Source organism: Lynx canadensis, chromosome C1 (genome assembly GCF_007474595.2).
Source record: "Lynx canadensis isolate LIC74 chromosome C1, mLynCan4.pri.v2, whole genome shotgun sequence".
NCBI classification, from domain to species: Eukaryota; Metazoa; Chordata; class Mammalia; order Carnivora; family Felidae; genus Lynx; species Lynx canadensis.
Window position 1 is genome coordinate 30,099,056 of NC_044310.1, and position 15,297 is coordinate 30,114,352.

The 15,297-nt window shown below is 41.5% G+C and overlaps 1 protein-coding gene across 1 annotated transcript in view; it reads left to right on the plus strand.

The window, feature by feature from the left end:
* MACF1 (microtubule actin crosslinking factor 1) overlaps positions 1–15,297 on the plus strand; it is a 230,379-nt gene that overhangs the window by 117,615 nt on the left and 97,467 nt on the right. The window contains 8 exon segments of the mRNA XM_032594263.1: positions 4,128–4,277; positions 5,544–5,777; positions 7,118–7,321; positions 9,436–9,954; positions 10,753–10,929; positions 11,197–11,320; positions 12,132–12,340; positions 12,719–13,036. Of these exon segments, the coding sequence (XP_032450154.1) occupies positions 4,128–4,277; positions 5,544–5,777; positions 7,118–7,321; positions 9,436–9,954; positions 10,753–10,929; positions 11,197–11,320; positions 12,132–12,340; positions 12,719–13,036 (1,935 nt within the window).

Consider the following 15,297-nt stretch of genomic DNA (forward strand, 5'->3'; position numbering starts at 1 on the left):
TACACACACTAATTTCAGGAGAATTGTTGATCCATGGTTGAGAGCATGGCTTGGCAAACAAAGGGCCAGATAATAAATATTGTAGGCCTTGCTGGTCTTATACAAATGGACCTTTTCTGTAGCAGCCATTCACTTTTGCTGTTGAAACACGAAAGCAGCTGTAGACAGTACGTAAATGAATGGTCATGGATGTGTTACAATAAACTTTATTTACAAAAACGGATGGCAGACATATTTAGCCTGGGGGCTGTTGATTGCCAACCCCTGATCTAGACTGATGCTTTTCTTCTTGTTAAGCTTTAAATTAACTGATTCTTTTTATAGCTCAGTGAGAGAAAGGTAAAGACTGAGATATACAAGAACTGAGGTGTTTTGGTTTTTTTTCCTCCCAACATTGTTCTTTGTTTTGGTTATACTCAAGATAATATCAGATATTACTCACAGTGGTTTACCCTCCCTCTACTATGGATAGCACACTCCTTAAATTATTTCTAAAGTCAGAGCAGAACTAAAGATATCCCCTCCTTTTGTTCCTTTTCCCCAGTCCTAAGAGTTTATCCATGGTCAGGCTTCTTGTTTCCAACCCCATCCCTTTTTGTCTTGCAAGAATTGACCTGCCATCTTTGTTTATACCCTTTTATCCAAATATATCATTAGGGGAGTGAGTTGCAGACTTGCTCTTTTCACTAACAGGAGTATTAAAAAAAAAAAAGTGAAAAAAAAAATCCTGTGACATAGTATATGGTATAAAAACACAGAGCGTCTCATGCACTGGCTTCCTCCCCTAGTTATAACTTAAATGCATGCCTTTATGGGAAGACAAACATGGTCTAAGTCTTGTTTTCCTAATGGCAGTTTCCCAAATCCGTTTGTCACAGGTGAAGAAAGATCCTTAGCTTAATAATAAATAACCCAGAAGTCCTTTCCACCTGCTCTGCAGGACTGCTGACTACACTCAATTTCAAAGTGATAGCGATGTAGATATCTTCATTGTCTTTATTGCAGTATTACACGGCTGATGATCACTAACTGTTTGTGGAAATTTTGCATGCTTTTAATTGCCTGAAAACAGATAAATGCTAGTGTTTAGGCAGGTTTTAGTGCTTTAAGGAAGGAATGGAACTGTTATATAAGAAGGTCTCGCTGTAGTCTTTTACACTTTTTAAAATGTATAAGCAACATCATTTACTGTCAAAATCATGGTTTAGTGAACCACAGACAAATTGAGTACTTTCTCACTTCTGGTCTCCCAGTAACTCACTGCTGGACAAATACAAATAGATGTTTGAATCTAAGAAAATACAATTAGATCTATCTCAGACCGGAAATTCATGATATATTCTCCAAACATTAAAAAAAAAATGTTGTCTGTAGATACCCAGGATGAACAGTAGTATAATTATATTAACATGAATAATTAAAAGCTTACTGCATTTGGAAATCAAAGTCCAGTAAAGGAAACCTAATTGTAAGATATGAGGAGTTTGGAGAGAGCAGAAGTGAGAGAGATTTCCTATGCTGGTTTGGCCCTAGAAATTATCAGTATTGATTATTAAATTAACCTCTCTTTAATGTTGACTCTGATTAAAACCAACAGATTCTACTTTGATAGAGAATTAGAAGTTTTATTTTTATTTATTTTATTTCTTTCATTTCCTTTCTTAGGATTTGAAGCAGCCCATGGCTGACAGGAAATCTCAGCTGGATGCTCTTGCTTTTGATATTCAGTTCTTTATCTCGGAGCATGCCCAGGACTTATCCCCTCAGCAGAACCGACAGATGCTGAGGCTTCTGAATGAACTGCAGAGGTCCTTCCAAGACCTTGCGGAGCAGGCCACAGCTCAGATGGATGCCTTGCAGGGCCGTTTTCAACAAATGGAGCAGGCAGTCCAGGTCAAGGTCAGACTGAACCAGCGGCTGGGCTCACTTTGTCTTTTGGGGTATCCTCTGTCTTTGAGATTTCTGGCCAGACTCCATCCGTCATAATTCTAGGAGCCTGCGTTTGCCAATTTTGAAATTTCACATCCTCCAGGCCAGTTTGGTTCTGGTCTAGGAGGCAGCTATTCTGGCTGTTTTTCTTGCCATGTTTTTGGTTTTATGTGCGTGTGAGAGAATACATGTGTTTACCTGTGTATGCATGTGCAAGTATTTTCTTTTTAGTGAGACTCTACCCTCACTGTGCCTCATTGTTTCTGACTTTCAAATGGAAGTTCAATCTCCAGCCCTAGTTTCTCCTCCTTTCTCCCCCAGGAGTCTTTTGAGGGCCATTAGGAACATTTAGGTACTCTGAGCTCTTGAGAAGAATGGTTTTGAAATGAGTTTTATTCTGGGGCTTTTCAAATGATTGACAGTAATATTCCTTGACCACCTTCAAACAGCTGACAAAGAAATTTTTATCAGAATCATATTAACTTTTTAGCACTTTAAAAATAATTATTATTTTCTAGCACCTTTCTTCACACTGTAATGCCTAGTGCTCATTCAATTATGGAAAACAGTGTGTAGAATCAAGGATGTTACATTTTGAAAACAAACCATCCTACCACACATAACCCTCTTGCAGAACTCAACATAATTGCATTAATGGTGACATCATAACCTAAAAATACCAAAAATGATGCTTATGCCATTTTTGCTGTTTGAAAAGTTGGAATTCAGCAAGATGCTATTAGAATGTCATTATCACCAGCAATCTGTCTCAGGGTCGCCTTTATTAAATATCGTGCAAAGTCGAATTGAGCTTTTGAGTTAGGCCTAGAGGAAATTAGGTTAGTCAGTTCCATATGTCCCCCATTACTGCTTACCTGCTCCAATTGCATTGAAATTGAAATAAAATACTAATGAAACCCTTTAGGTTACTTTCCAAATCTGAAAATTTGCCACATCCTCACTTGGGAACTTATATAGCATGGTGTAGTTTGTGGATAATTAACGCAATAGTATTGGTCTGAGCCACTTTAAGATATAGCCCGGATCCAGGGTAGACCGCAGAGCTGCAGCAGGTGGTAGAACTGCATGTGAACATTCTCTCTGAGCACATAATTGATTCCACAATGTTTATTAACCTTGTTATTGTCAGAAATGCTCTGCTTCTCTCTATATTTGCCCTGAATGCATGTGTATGTCCGTGTGTTAACTTGTTTGCTTTGCTTTTTTCAGATTCAGTCTGCACCCATCCTAACCCATGAAGATCCCGTTTTACAGCTGAAGAGCTCTTAGGAGTTCTCTTCCAGAGCCCTTCTATTTGTCCTAAAGAGGGGGAGAGAGGGCCAATTTGGGCACCTGTTTGTAAGTGCAGGTGGCTAAAACACCATCAGAAGGTAGAAACTGGTGGAAAATGGTTCCAGAAGGATGGTCAGGAGAACACATCATGCTCAATGGCTCAATTAGGTGCTTCAGTGTCATGCAGCCAAGATGAGATCTGGAGAAAGGATCAGGCACAGAAACATATTCCCTCCCTCCCCCAGGGCCTGGCTTTTCTCTTTGATATCAGTGTAGATACCTAAAGGACTGAGAAAGTTGCTATTCTTGGGCAGTTTCCTTCTCAAAATAGCCAAGCCCCTCATGCCTGGCATGTAATCATTCCATTTAATGGGTGTCTACATCTGTGAGACATTTAATTTATAAAGTCAGCTCAATTATTAAGAAGCTCAGTTAGCTTATGAATTATCCAGTTCCTTGATTTTTTTTCTTCCTAATCCAGTCCTTTTAATTTTCCATATTTTAACTTTGTATGTAGCATATCTTCCAGTTCTGGTGGAGGAATTGATTAAAACCACTAATTTACTATTATCACCATGATATGAATATGAATTTGAAGCATCTGGGCTGTCTGTTCTCCATTTCCAGGGATAATCCAGATAACAGCAGTCTGGCAAAGGAACTCCCAACCAAAACCTGGGAGCATTCTCACCTGAAATTATGCAAACTATTGACCTGGATCAACAGACTGTCCAAATGAGGGGAGCTTTCAGAATATGACTTCTGTGCTTTTTCCTGTTCTAGTCTCTCACCAACTTTTCCATCCTTAAGATATAACATTCCTGTTCCATATTTCAGGGAGTTATCTTCTATTTGTAAAAATGAGAATTATTAATTATCTCTCGGCCCCTTTGCATTTTAATTAGACCCTGCAGAAACAACAAAATACCTGTTACCAGAAACTGGACGATCTTTGCAACTGGCTAGGACAGGCAGAAAGCACATTGGCAGGCCACCAAGGTAGAGCCACCCAGCAGGATCTCTCCGCTTTGCAGAAGAACCAGAGTGACTTAAAGGTCAGTATGAGTTAATTCATTCTTCTCATTCAACAGATATTTATAAAGGACTGCTATGTACCAGGCAACATAATGGTAAACCTCCCTGTTCTCTTGAAACTTACAGTCTCATGGGAGAGACAGACATTACACAGATCATCATAAAAACAAGCATGTAGTTACTAACTATGGTATGGATAAAGGAAAAGTTACACAAGAATATATAACAGCCAGACCCAATCTTGTCTAGGATGTCAGAAAAGATTAGTTTGAAAAAGTGTCACCTTAAACTGAGAAGCAAAGGGTATATAGGAGTTAACGCACAGAGGCATGGAAGGAGGAGGAGACTATGCCAAGTACAATGTATTCAAGAACTGAAAGGAAGCTAGTTTGGTTGGACTGCAATGAGCAAAAGGAAGATTAGTGAATGATGGGAGGCAGGATCCACATCCTGCTGGGCCTTGAAGGCCACATTAAGGATAAGGAGTGATGGGGCACCTGGCTGGCTCGGTTGGTAGAGCATGTGACTCTTGATTTTGCGGTAGTGAGTTCAAGCCCACGTTGGCTGATAGAGATTACTTTAAAAAAAGAAGAAGGAGAAGAAGTGATAACCAAGGAAGTATAAGGGAGAAACCAAGCCTTGACTCAGCTGGAATCCTACTGTCAACTCCTCTTTATAGAAGAATGATCTCTTGGGGCGCCTGGGTGGCGCAGTCGGTTAAGCGTCCGACTTCAGCCAGGTCACGATCTCGCGGTCCGTGAGTCCGAGCCCCGCGTCGGGCTCTGGGCTGATGGCTCAGAGCCTGGAGCCTGTTTCCAATTCTGTGTCTCCCTCTCTCTCTGCCCCTCCCCCGTTCATGCTCTGTCTCTCTCTGTCCCAAAAATAAATAAACGTTGAAAAAAAAAAAGAAGAATGATCTCTTTGAAGATAACTCATTGCAAAATAAACATCATGTTTGTGGGGAGTCTCCTCTTTTGTCTTCATCAAATGTTTGCTTAGAAATTTAAATTTTGCTTAGAAAATTAAATATTAGAAATATTTAATATTTAATTTAAATATTTAATTTAATATTTAATATTTCTAATAAATATTAGAAAATTTCTTAAGTAAAAAAAATCTTAGAAATTATTTGCATTGGCTTAGACCTAAACCTTAAAGCAGATTATAGTGAGGGACACACATCTGATGCAGGTCTGTGTCATGCTAGCCATTCCATCTTTGCACTGTTAGCAATCTTAGAAGAAGTAACACTGAAGTCTTTACCATCCCTGTGTTCGTGTGTTAAGGATTTACAGGACGATATTCAGAATCGGGCCACCTCATTTGCCAGTGTTGTCAAAGACATCGAAGGGTTCCTGGAAGAGAACCAGACCAAGCTGAGCCCCCACGAGTTGACAGCTCTTCGGGAGAAGCTTCATCAGGCTAAGGAACAGTATGAGGCTCTCCAGGAACGGACACGGGTGGCCCAGAAGGAGCTGGAAGAAGTGGTGACTTCAGCCGTACAGCAGGAGACTGAAAAGGTAACCAGACTGCTTTGATACTTGGTATTTTTCAAAAATGAAAATTTTGGTACCTGGCAAATAAGTAAAAGGTATATAATGAAGGGAAACTCATTGCCTTACAGAGAACAGAATTATGAAAAGGGGTTACTTTGGAGTTGGTCTGTGAGTCATATATGTATGTATGTGTGTGTGTATTTATAGTTTATTTATTTGTTTTGAGAGAGAGAGAGCTTGGGAGAGCAGAGAGAGAGAGAATCCCAAGCAGGCTCCTCACTGACAGCATGGAGCCCAATGTGGGGCTCAAATTCATGAACTGTGAGATCCTGACCCAGGCACCCCAGTCAAGATTTATTTGTACAAGAATCATCCTGAAGGACTTTAAGTCAAGTATAGTTGGTAGGAAGTTCATATCACCTACCCCACCCCCCCAGAGAAACAGATTTTTTTTTGCTATCTGTGTACTCAGTCTTCCAATTGAAAAATGTTGGAAAGAACTTAGTGAAGAAGGGTAGTACACTGAGGAAGAAAGAGCAAATGGCATATTTCAAACATGAATCTATACTGATGATCCAACAGCACTAGGGGGAAGTAGGTGGGGGGTCTTAGTGTGCCACAAGCTATCCCCAGGCTGCCCCTATAGATTCAGTGCAAACTGTGGCACTGGTACAAGTCTAGGAGTAGGTAAAGTCTCAAACGGCTTTCTGCACCCCCCTCAGCACCGGCAGATTGAATTAAATCCTTTGCCTGGCCGTGGACTCTGACACTAATGGGGGAGGTGGAGAATGTGGAAAGGAGAAATAAGTTACCTGAAGGGGAATTCTCTAATACATGAATGTTTAATAAATTAAAATACTTGAACAGTCAGATAATGGAATTTGAGAGGCAAATTTTAGAACTCAGTGCTCTGTGTGGCAGAAAAAAGGATGGGAGTAGTCTGCATTTCCCTTAGGGAAGGGCAGCAAGTAATGAGTGTGACTGTGCTGTTTCTGACCCTACCAAGCCAGGCTATCATTTCCACACACCTAGAAAGGATTCTGTGAAGCCTTGCTTGGAAGCCAGGATCAAATCCTCTATTAAAGCCCTTTTAAATCCTGAAATTTGCCACCCACCCCTGCCCCCTACTCACTTTTTTTTTTTTGAGCAGTGAGATACAGACAAAATCTAGAGATTGTTGTAAGTAATTGTTTTTCAACAGATTTAGAAGATGCTCATTCTTTTTTGTGGATGCCACGAATGTTTATACGTAGTCTTAGAGCTTCTCTTTTTCTTTAGCATAAAAGTCTCACCTTTTACTTAATTTGTTCTTGTATAGCCGAGTATCTAAGGTCTTCTTACTAAACCTCTTCTATGGCTTTCAGAGTAAAGCAGCAAAGGAACTGGCCGAGAACAGGAGTAAGATTGATGCTCTCTTGGATTGGGTGACTGGGGTGGGATCGACTGGCAGACAAATGGAGCAGCTGTCAGGAGCTGGCCTGGGGAAAGGAGCCATGGACACCACTGATGGCCACAGGGCAGTGAACCAAGCCCTGGAGGAGCTGGACAAGCAGTGCGAGAAGATGAAGGTGAGGATGTTAGCTTGTCCTCACGATGCCAGGGGCTCTCTGCCACCCCAGGCAAGTCACCATAACCTCCTTGCCCGTAAATTCAGTGCGCACTTCTCAGTTCATGCCCTCTTCGATACCTCAGCAGCTTTGACACCGTTGAAATACTGTGTGCCTTGGTTTCCAAAGCAGGACTCTGCCCCAGTAATCCCTTTTCCTTTCCTCTGGCCAACTTGTGAAATACTGATGTGCTTCCGGGTTGTTGCCTAAGCCTATTCTCATCTTTCAGAATATGCTTCCCTTGGGTAATTTCATCCACTCATGACACTTCACTTACTATTTATACTAGTGAATTCCAGTATGTATTTGTCTCCAGCCTTAATGCCTGTGCTGAGCTTCAAACCAGTACATAAATCCATCTGCCTATTTGTAACTTGGAACCACAAACAGCTGAACCTCAAAATAACACCCCTCCCCCAGTCAGATGTGTTCTCCTTCCTCTACTTCCACGTAATTGTCTGAACTAAACATCATCCTGGGCTCCTTTCTCTCTCCTTTCCCATCCTTGCTCTAAAATGCTATATCCCTGATCGAGCCTTTTAGTGGTTGCCTGTTGCCCTCAAGAAACCATTCCTGACTATTTATCTCTATTCCTTTATTCATTATTCAGCAAATATTGAGCACCTGCTATATGTCCGGCACTGGAGTTAAACCAGTGAACGAACCAGATGAACCATCTCCTAGAATATTAACTGGCATGTGCAGGCATGACTGAAAAACAGTATGTTTAGGGAACTCAGAAAACACATAGATTACCTATTTTAGTAGTGATATCTTCATAGCAAAGAAAATTTGGCTTAGCTAGAAATCTTCTATTGAATGGCCTTTGTCAGTCATTGCTGTGTTTTGTATTAGTAAGATTTTTGCCTCTTGCATGCTATTCTATGGTTGGAGATCCATTGTAGGGTGTCCCCCAAAGCTGTGGCAGTCTTTTAACAGCACAGAGCAAAAATGGGTCTGCTGTCACAAGGAATGTCCTGATACTTGTTGCTGGCAGTAGTCAGCCTGACCAAGGGGCATCTCCATCCCAGGAAAGAGACTGCCTTACTCATGGGTGGATGAGATGGGGACATCTGGGGGGGGTGTACAGACAAGCTATGGTACTGCCCCTTACTATTTACTTGAGAAGGAAATATTTGTCACCCCAGCTTCCCTGAGGTGATGTTGGAAGCTGACACTGTCAGGTTGCTGATACAGGTTGAAACTGGACAATATTCCAGAAAAAATTAGGCTATTGTCCTGATCCTAGGTAGTTGCATAAACTATAGGTAGGCAGGAACACTGGCTGAACTCCCACTGTTGTCTAATAGACTCAGGAAGAACATTTTAAACAACAAAACAAAACAAACACAGCTCCCTAAAATAACTTAAATCCCATCAAAATAGAAAAAGGTCCACGTGTAACCATGTAGCTATAGCACATACAAATAAGAAATACAAATTACTTATGCTATCCAGAAATACATTTTACTCTCACTAAAATTTAAATTGTTTATTTAATGAATTAATTTTCCAAGAGCTTTTCTAGTTGGGACCGGCTTCATGGATATGTAAGTGACATATTTCACAGCTAAGTATTTGCAGTTTTTATACTGTCATATGTCTGGCTTATCCAACTTACTTTCCCCTTCCACTAATGTGAGTAGTTATCAGCTGGCCATTTGTACCTTCTTTTAGGCTTAGGATGGTTTAGTAAAGACAGCCAGATTCTAGTCTCAGTTTGTCCCTTAACTGTCTGGGTGAGCTTAGTCAAGACATATAACATCTTTCTGGTATCCCTTATCCTAATATGTTTAATATAGATATTATATTGTCTGCCTACATTGCAGGTTGTGTCCCAAATCAGTTGAGATAATACACGTGAAATCTCTTTGAAAAATGTAAGATCTTGTATGTGTCAGTTCAGCTGGGATTAGTATATGGCATAATCCTTAGAGAGTGAGAGATATTGGTGGTTTTTTGAGCAGCTGGAAAAGTGGCCTATTGAGATCTTTCTCTACTTCCAGCTGTAGATATAACCAAATTTTTGTGGTGTACCTGCTGATTGTCCTTTGCTTGGGGGGATTTTTTGCCAGGCCCATCACCAAGAATTGCTGTCTCAGCAGCAAAATTTCATCCTGGCCACCCAGTCTGCTCAGGCCTTCCTGGATCAGCATGGCCACAACCTCACCCCCGAAGAACGCCAGGTGCTAGAAGACAAGCTCGGAGAGCTAAAGGGCCAATATGCCTCTTCCCTGGCCCGGTCGGAGGCGGAGCTGAAGCAGGTACAGACACTGCGGGACGAGCTGCAGAAGTTTCTGCAGGACCATGAAGAGTTTGAGAACTGGCTGGAACGGTCTGAGAGAGAGCTGGAGAACATGCATCAAGGAGGCAGCTGCCCCGAAGCCCTTCCCTCCCTGCTGAAGCGGCAGGGCAGCTTCTCGGAGGATGTCATTTCCCACAAAGGAGACTTGCGATTTGTGACCATCTCCGGACAGAAAGTTTTAGACACAGAAAACAGCTTTGAGGAAGGCAGAGAGGCATCAGCAACTGGAATGTTAGTGAAGGGCAAACTGAAGGATGCAACAGAAAGATACACTGCTCTGCATTCAGAGGTACGAAGAAGTTCCTGATGGCCTCTGGGGGAACAATCACAGCAGCCCTCACATAACTATGCATGGTTTCTGGGGCTTAGAATAAGAACTTCAGGACATAGTGAGTGAACTGATTTGTGTATTGACCACAGGCAGAATGTGTTTATGAGCTCTGCAAAAATGCAGAATGTGGAGGCCCATGGGCTAATGCCTGGTCCCAGCAGTATCAGGGGTATCATGTCTCGCTCTGGTAGGGAAGGTGGATGGAGGTGCTCGCTTCCTGTATCCTGATCAGCAGATGTGGGCTCGCAGGAGACATAGTACAAGGAAAACTTGAACCACATACACAGTCTTTATTCCTAGACAGAGCATCTAGGTAAATCCTTACCTTCTTCCCTATCAGAGAATTCCCGTTAGCTCCCAAGATGTATAATCCAGTCAGTTCTTCTAACTTGTATTGTGCATTTTGCCAACATCTCTGACCTCACCAAAAGGAACACTTTTTGTACCTCCTAGTCCCTGCCTTAGCCTGCAACCTGGTGTGCATTTCTTTGGTGGCTTATCATATAACTCACTAAATCTTCACAGGTCTATAATATAGTTGGGGTGAATAGTATGGATCAAACAGCAGAGGCCCCACTTGTAGAAGATGGTTGCTACTTATCTGTCCATGGAGTCCCCAGAACTACCCTCAATTGTAGTTCTAGTGAGATCCCTTTAACAAAGCCAGGCTTTTCTTTGGACTGTGCCTACCTACAAAGCTGCTGCCTCTAGCCTGCCCTTGCATAAATCTGCTTTCCCTTTTTTTCTCCCGCACAGTGTACACGATTGGGCTCTCACCTGAACATGCTCCTAGGCCGGTATCAGCAGTTCCAGAGCACTGCTGACAGCCTGCAGGCCTGGATGCAGGCTTGTGAAGCCAACCTGGAGAAGCTCCTCTCAGATACTGTTGCCTCTGACCCTGGGATCCTACAACAGCAGCTTGCAACAGCAAAGGTAGGCGGGGACACAGGCTGTTCTAGCACATGGGATGGAGCACCTACCACAAGATAAAGCAAATACTCTCATAGGTTAAAGGCAGTGGTTGGGATGCCTCGGACAAGATCTGGTTCCTAAAAACAGTTAATTCTAACATCTGTGGGTATGGATAAACAGCATTATTCTTCATAGCTCCAGCAGCATCATGCTAAGGAGCTCTCGGTTCCTAGAACCAGCTTTGATTACTCAGAGGTTTTACTTTTGGCTTTTTTCATGGACAAGCAGCAGTTGCAGGAAGAATTAGCTGAGCACCAAGTACCTGTAGAAAAGCTCCAAAAAGTAGCCCATGACCTCATGGAAATTGAAGGAGAGCCAGCTCCAGACCGCAAGCATGTGCAAGAAACTACAGGTATGAAGCAGCAATAACAAGAGTGCTCCCTTAATTCTTAGTATGTACCACTGTTCTGTAATACATCACACTATATCGTGCAAGTATCTGTGGTGCCCGCAAGGGGCTGAGGATACAACCGGTAATAGCTCACCCTCGAATGAGCTTTGTCCCTGCACCATTGACCGCCTTTGCAATCTGGTTTCAACTCCTCTCCCCAGGCATTCTGCCTTCTAGCCATGCCCTGCTTCTTTCCTTTCCCAAGTAAACTTGTCATTTCTTCATTACTTGACCCCTGAAGTTTTCCCTATGGTTTAACTGCTAACATGTATTGAGTGCTTAGCATGCGTGATGAAATCTTGCTCAAACTTCTAGCTGTACCTGAGAGGTTTCTTCCTTTGTAAAGTCCTGACTACCACCTCCAACCCCCAAAAGAAATAAAAGATAAGAAATAATTATTCTTCCTTCAGGCTTCTCTAGTACATTACTCTTACCATCAATATAGCACTTACGATTTTATTTTTATGGTTAATTGTGATGTGCCTTTTGCTGCCTATGCTTGCTTTTATGGTCCTAAGTTTGCAGAAGGCAAGGACTCATCTTAATTGTCTTCAGTCCTCAGCATCCAGCACAATTTCTGGCATTTAGCAGGTGCTCAGTAAACAGTGCGTTGTGAATTTGGCTCAAATATAAATTCACTTGAAGCTTATTCTTTCTTTTTGTTGTAATGCCTGTTATTATTGTAATTAACATGTGCAATTTAAATACATTCTTTTTAAAAGCACAACACAAACATCATGTCCACACTCTTCTTATGGCCCTCATTTTCCAGATTCCATACTCAGCCATTTTCAGAGCCTCTCCAGTAACCTGGCTGAGCGCTCTGCTCTGCTGCAGAAGGCAATTGCCCAATCTCAGAGTGTCCAGGAAAGCCTGGAGAGCTTGTTGCAGTCCATCAGGGAAGTCGAGCAAAACCTGGAAGAGGAGCAGGTGACATCACTGTCATCGGGAGTCATCCAGGAAGCCCTGGCCACTAACATGGTGAGACCAATGCCCCAAGAGTTAGCATAGAGGATGTATTTGCTGTGTTCCAGAATTTCATCACTTTGAAAAAGTATCAGAAGAATTCATTCCCATGAATCTTCTAATAAGACTTAGCGATGATGATTAATCCACATAAAGATATTTCTACCCAATTTCCAAACCATTGTTAAGCTCGAGGAAAAGCAGTGCTACAGAGTCACTGGTGGAATAGGCTGGAGAACTAAGGGGATGGGTTGTATGGTATCACAGAGGCTCAGTTGCAATCCAACCTTCCTTGAGGAAGGGAGCATGTAATTATGAGAAGTTTATTGGTTTGTGGCTCAGATATCCTAGGATAAGTGAGCCAGGAGCTGACAGACACATTTCTGGTGACAGAAATTGAAGCAAGACATTGCTCGGCAAAAGAGTAGCTTGGAGGCCACCCGTGAGATGGTGACCCGGTTCATGGAGACGGCAGACAGCACCACGGCTGCGGTGCTGCAGGGCAAACTGGCGGAGGTGAGCCAGCGCTTCGAACAACTCTGTCTACAGCAGCAAGAAAAGGAGAGCTCCCTAAAGAAGCTTCTGCCCCAGGCAGAGATGTTTGAACATCTCTCTGATAAGCTGCAGCAGTTCATGGAAAACAAAAGCCGGATGCTAGCCTCTGGAAATCAGCCAGATCAAGATATTGCACATTTCTTCCAGCAGATCCAGGTGAGAATATATCTGCCAAATTGGCAGAACAAAGAGAAAAGAAGGGCAAGGAGGGGACCAGCACTCACTGAGCACATAATACGTCAGTCAGTGTACTAGAAACTTGACCTGCGTTATCTTAAAGAATTATCACAACCGCCCTGTAAACTAGATATTGTTTGTCCATTTTTTAAAAACAAAACTGGGATTTATTTTTCACTCATTCTGCATGTTTAACCCAGAGCAGTAGGGCTACTTAGTCCGTCACGGTCATTTTCAGGGATTCAAGTTCACGGGAACTTCATCCTGCCATATGCCTTCATGACTACCGCTGCAACAGGGAGCAATCAATCAAATCCATTCACATTTCATTAGTTAAGGCAGGTTCTATACCTGGCTTTCAAGGGGGTGGAGAAATGTATTCCTACCATATATGTAGTTGGTGCAGAGTTGGAAATATTTGGTGAGGAGTATCACCTGTCACAGATACAGATACATATGCTGCTGGATTGCTAGGTCATAGCATATGTCTATGCTTAATTTGACCAAGTAGTGGCCACCTTGGCTCCACAGTGGCTGTACTTGCCCACATTGCCACCTGTAGCACTTCAGCATTCCAGTATCCCCACATTGCTGCCTTGGGTTTATCCAGCTTTTTCCATGTTAAAGTAGGGTCTCTGGGTTTTGTTTCGTTTCCTGTCCTTTTGGGATTTTGTTTTGAATAATTGCAAACTTACAGAAAAGTAGAAGGAATGCACAATAAACACCAGCATAGTTTTTACCTACATCCTCCTCCCTCCAACAAGATTTCACCATTTTGCATTCCCACCAGCAGTGCATGCAGAATATGTTGTCAGCATTGGAATTTGTGTTAATCTCATTGAGAAAATATGAAGTTTCAATGTGGTTTTAATTTTTATTTCTTCTCTGATGAAGTTAAGTATATTTTTATACATTTAAGGGCTTTTATTTGTAAACTATTTGTTCATGGCCTTTACTGTTTTCTGTCAGGAGTTTGATTTTTGTTTTTTGGGTTTTTTTCTTCTTTCAACTTATAAAAGTTCTGTATTAGGGAGATTAATTCTTTTTATGTGATCTGTTGAAAATCTTTTTTCACAGTTTGTCCTTTGTCTTTTGCTTATATAGTGTTTTTGGCCATGTAAGGGGTTTTTAAATTTTTACACAGTAAACTTTATCACTTTTTACTGAACATGTATTTTTGGTCATAATTTGAAAGCCTTTTGCCACACACAGGTGAAGGAATTCACCCATGAATTCACTTCTAGAACTTGTATGGTTTCTTTCATTCTTTTATATTTGAATCTTTTCACATTTTAAGTTTATTCTAAGATACCGTGCATAGTATGAATCCAAGTTGATCTATCTAGTTGTTCCCAATACCATTTCTCTGAAAAGTCCATCTTTTCCTCAGTGATTTGAGAACTCATCTTTATCATATACAGTTTATCCGTATAGGCTCAAGTCTATTTCTGGATTTTCTGTTCTTCTTTGCTGGTCTGTCTGTTCACAAACCATAGCGTACTGTTTTTTATTCTCAGGCTTTATGGTATGTTTTAGTATCTAGTAGGGCTAGTCTCTCCTTTCTTGCTTTCCTTCAGCATTTTTCATATCTATATTTGTATGTTTATTTTTCCATGTGAACTTTAGAATCAACTTTATTAGTCATAGGGGGAAAAGTTAGTAGTTTTATTTGGGTCATATTAAATTTATTCATGCATGCATATATGCATACATATACATACATATCTTTATGGATATCTTTCCATTTATTGAGGTATGCTTTTGTGTCTATCAGAAATATTTTAAGGTTTTATTCATAAAGCTTGCTATTTTATTGGATTACATCGTTGTTTGATTAATTGTATTGATTCTCTTGGGTTTTTTTTTTTTAATTTGTTTTTTAATGTTCTTATTTATTTTTGAGACAGAGACAGAGCATGAGCAGGGGAGGGGCAGAGAGAGAGAGGGAGACACAGAATCCAAAGCAGGCTCCAGGCTCTGAGCTGTCAGCACAGAGCCCAATGTGGGGCTCGAACTCACACACTGTGAGATCATGACCTGCGCTGAAGTCGGATGCCCAACCAACTGAGCCACCCAGGTGCCCCGTTTCTCTTGGGGTTTTATAAATACACTTCATATAATCTGCAAATATAGTTTTACCTCTTCTTTTCAAATTTTTATGCCACAGGTTGTTTTCCCTTACCTTAATCACGTTGGCTAATATCTTCACTACAGAGTTAAATAATAGTTGAGAGAGTATG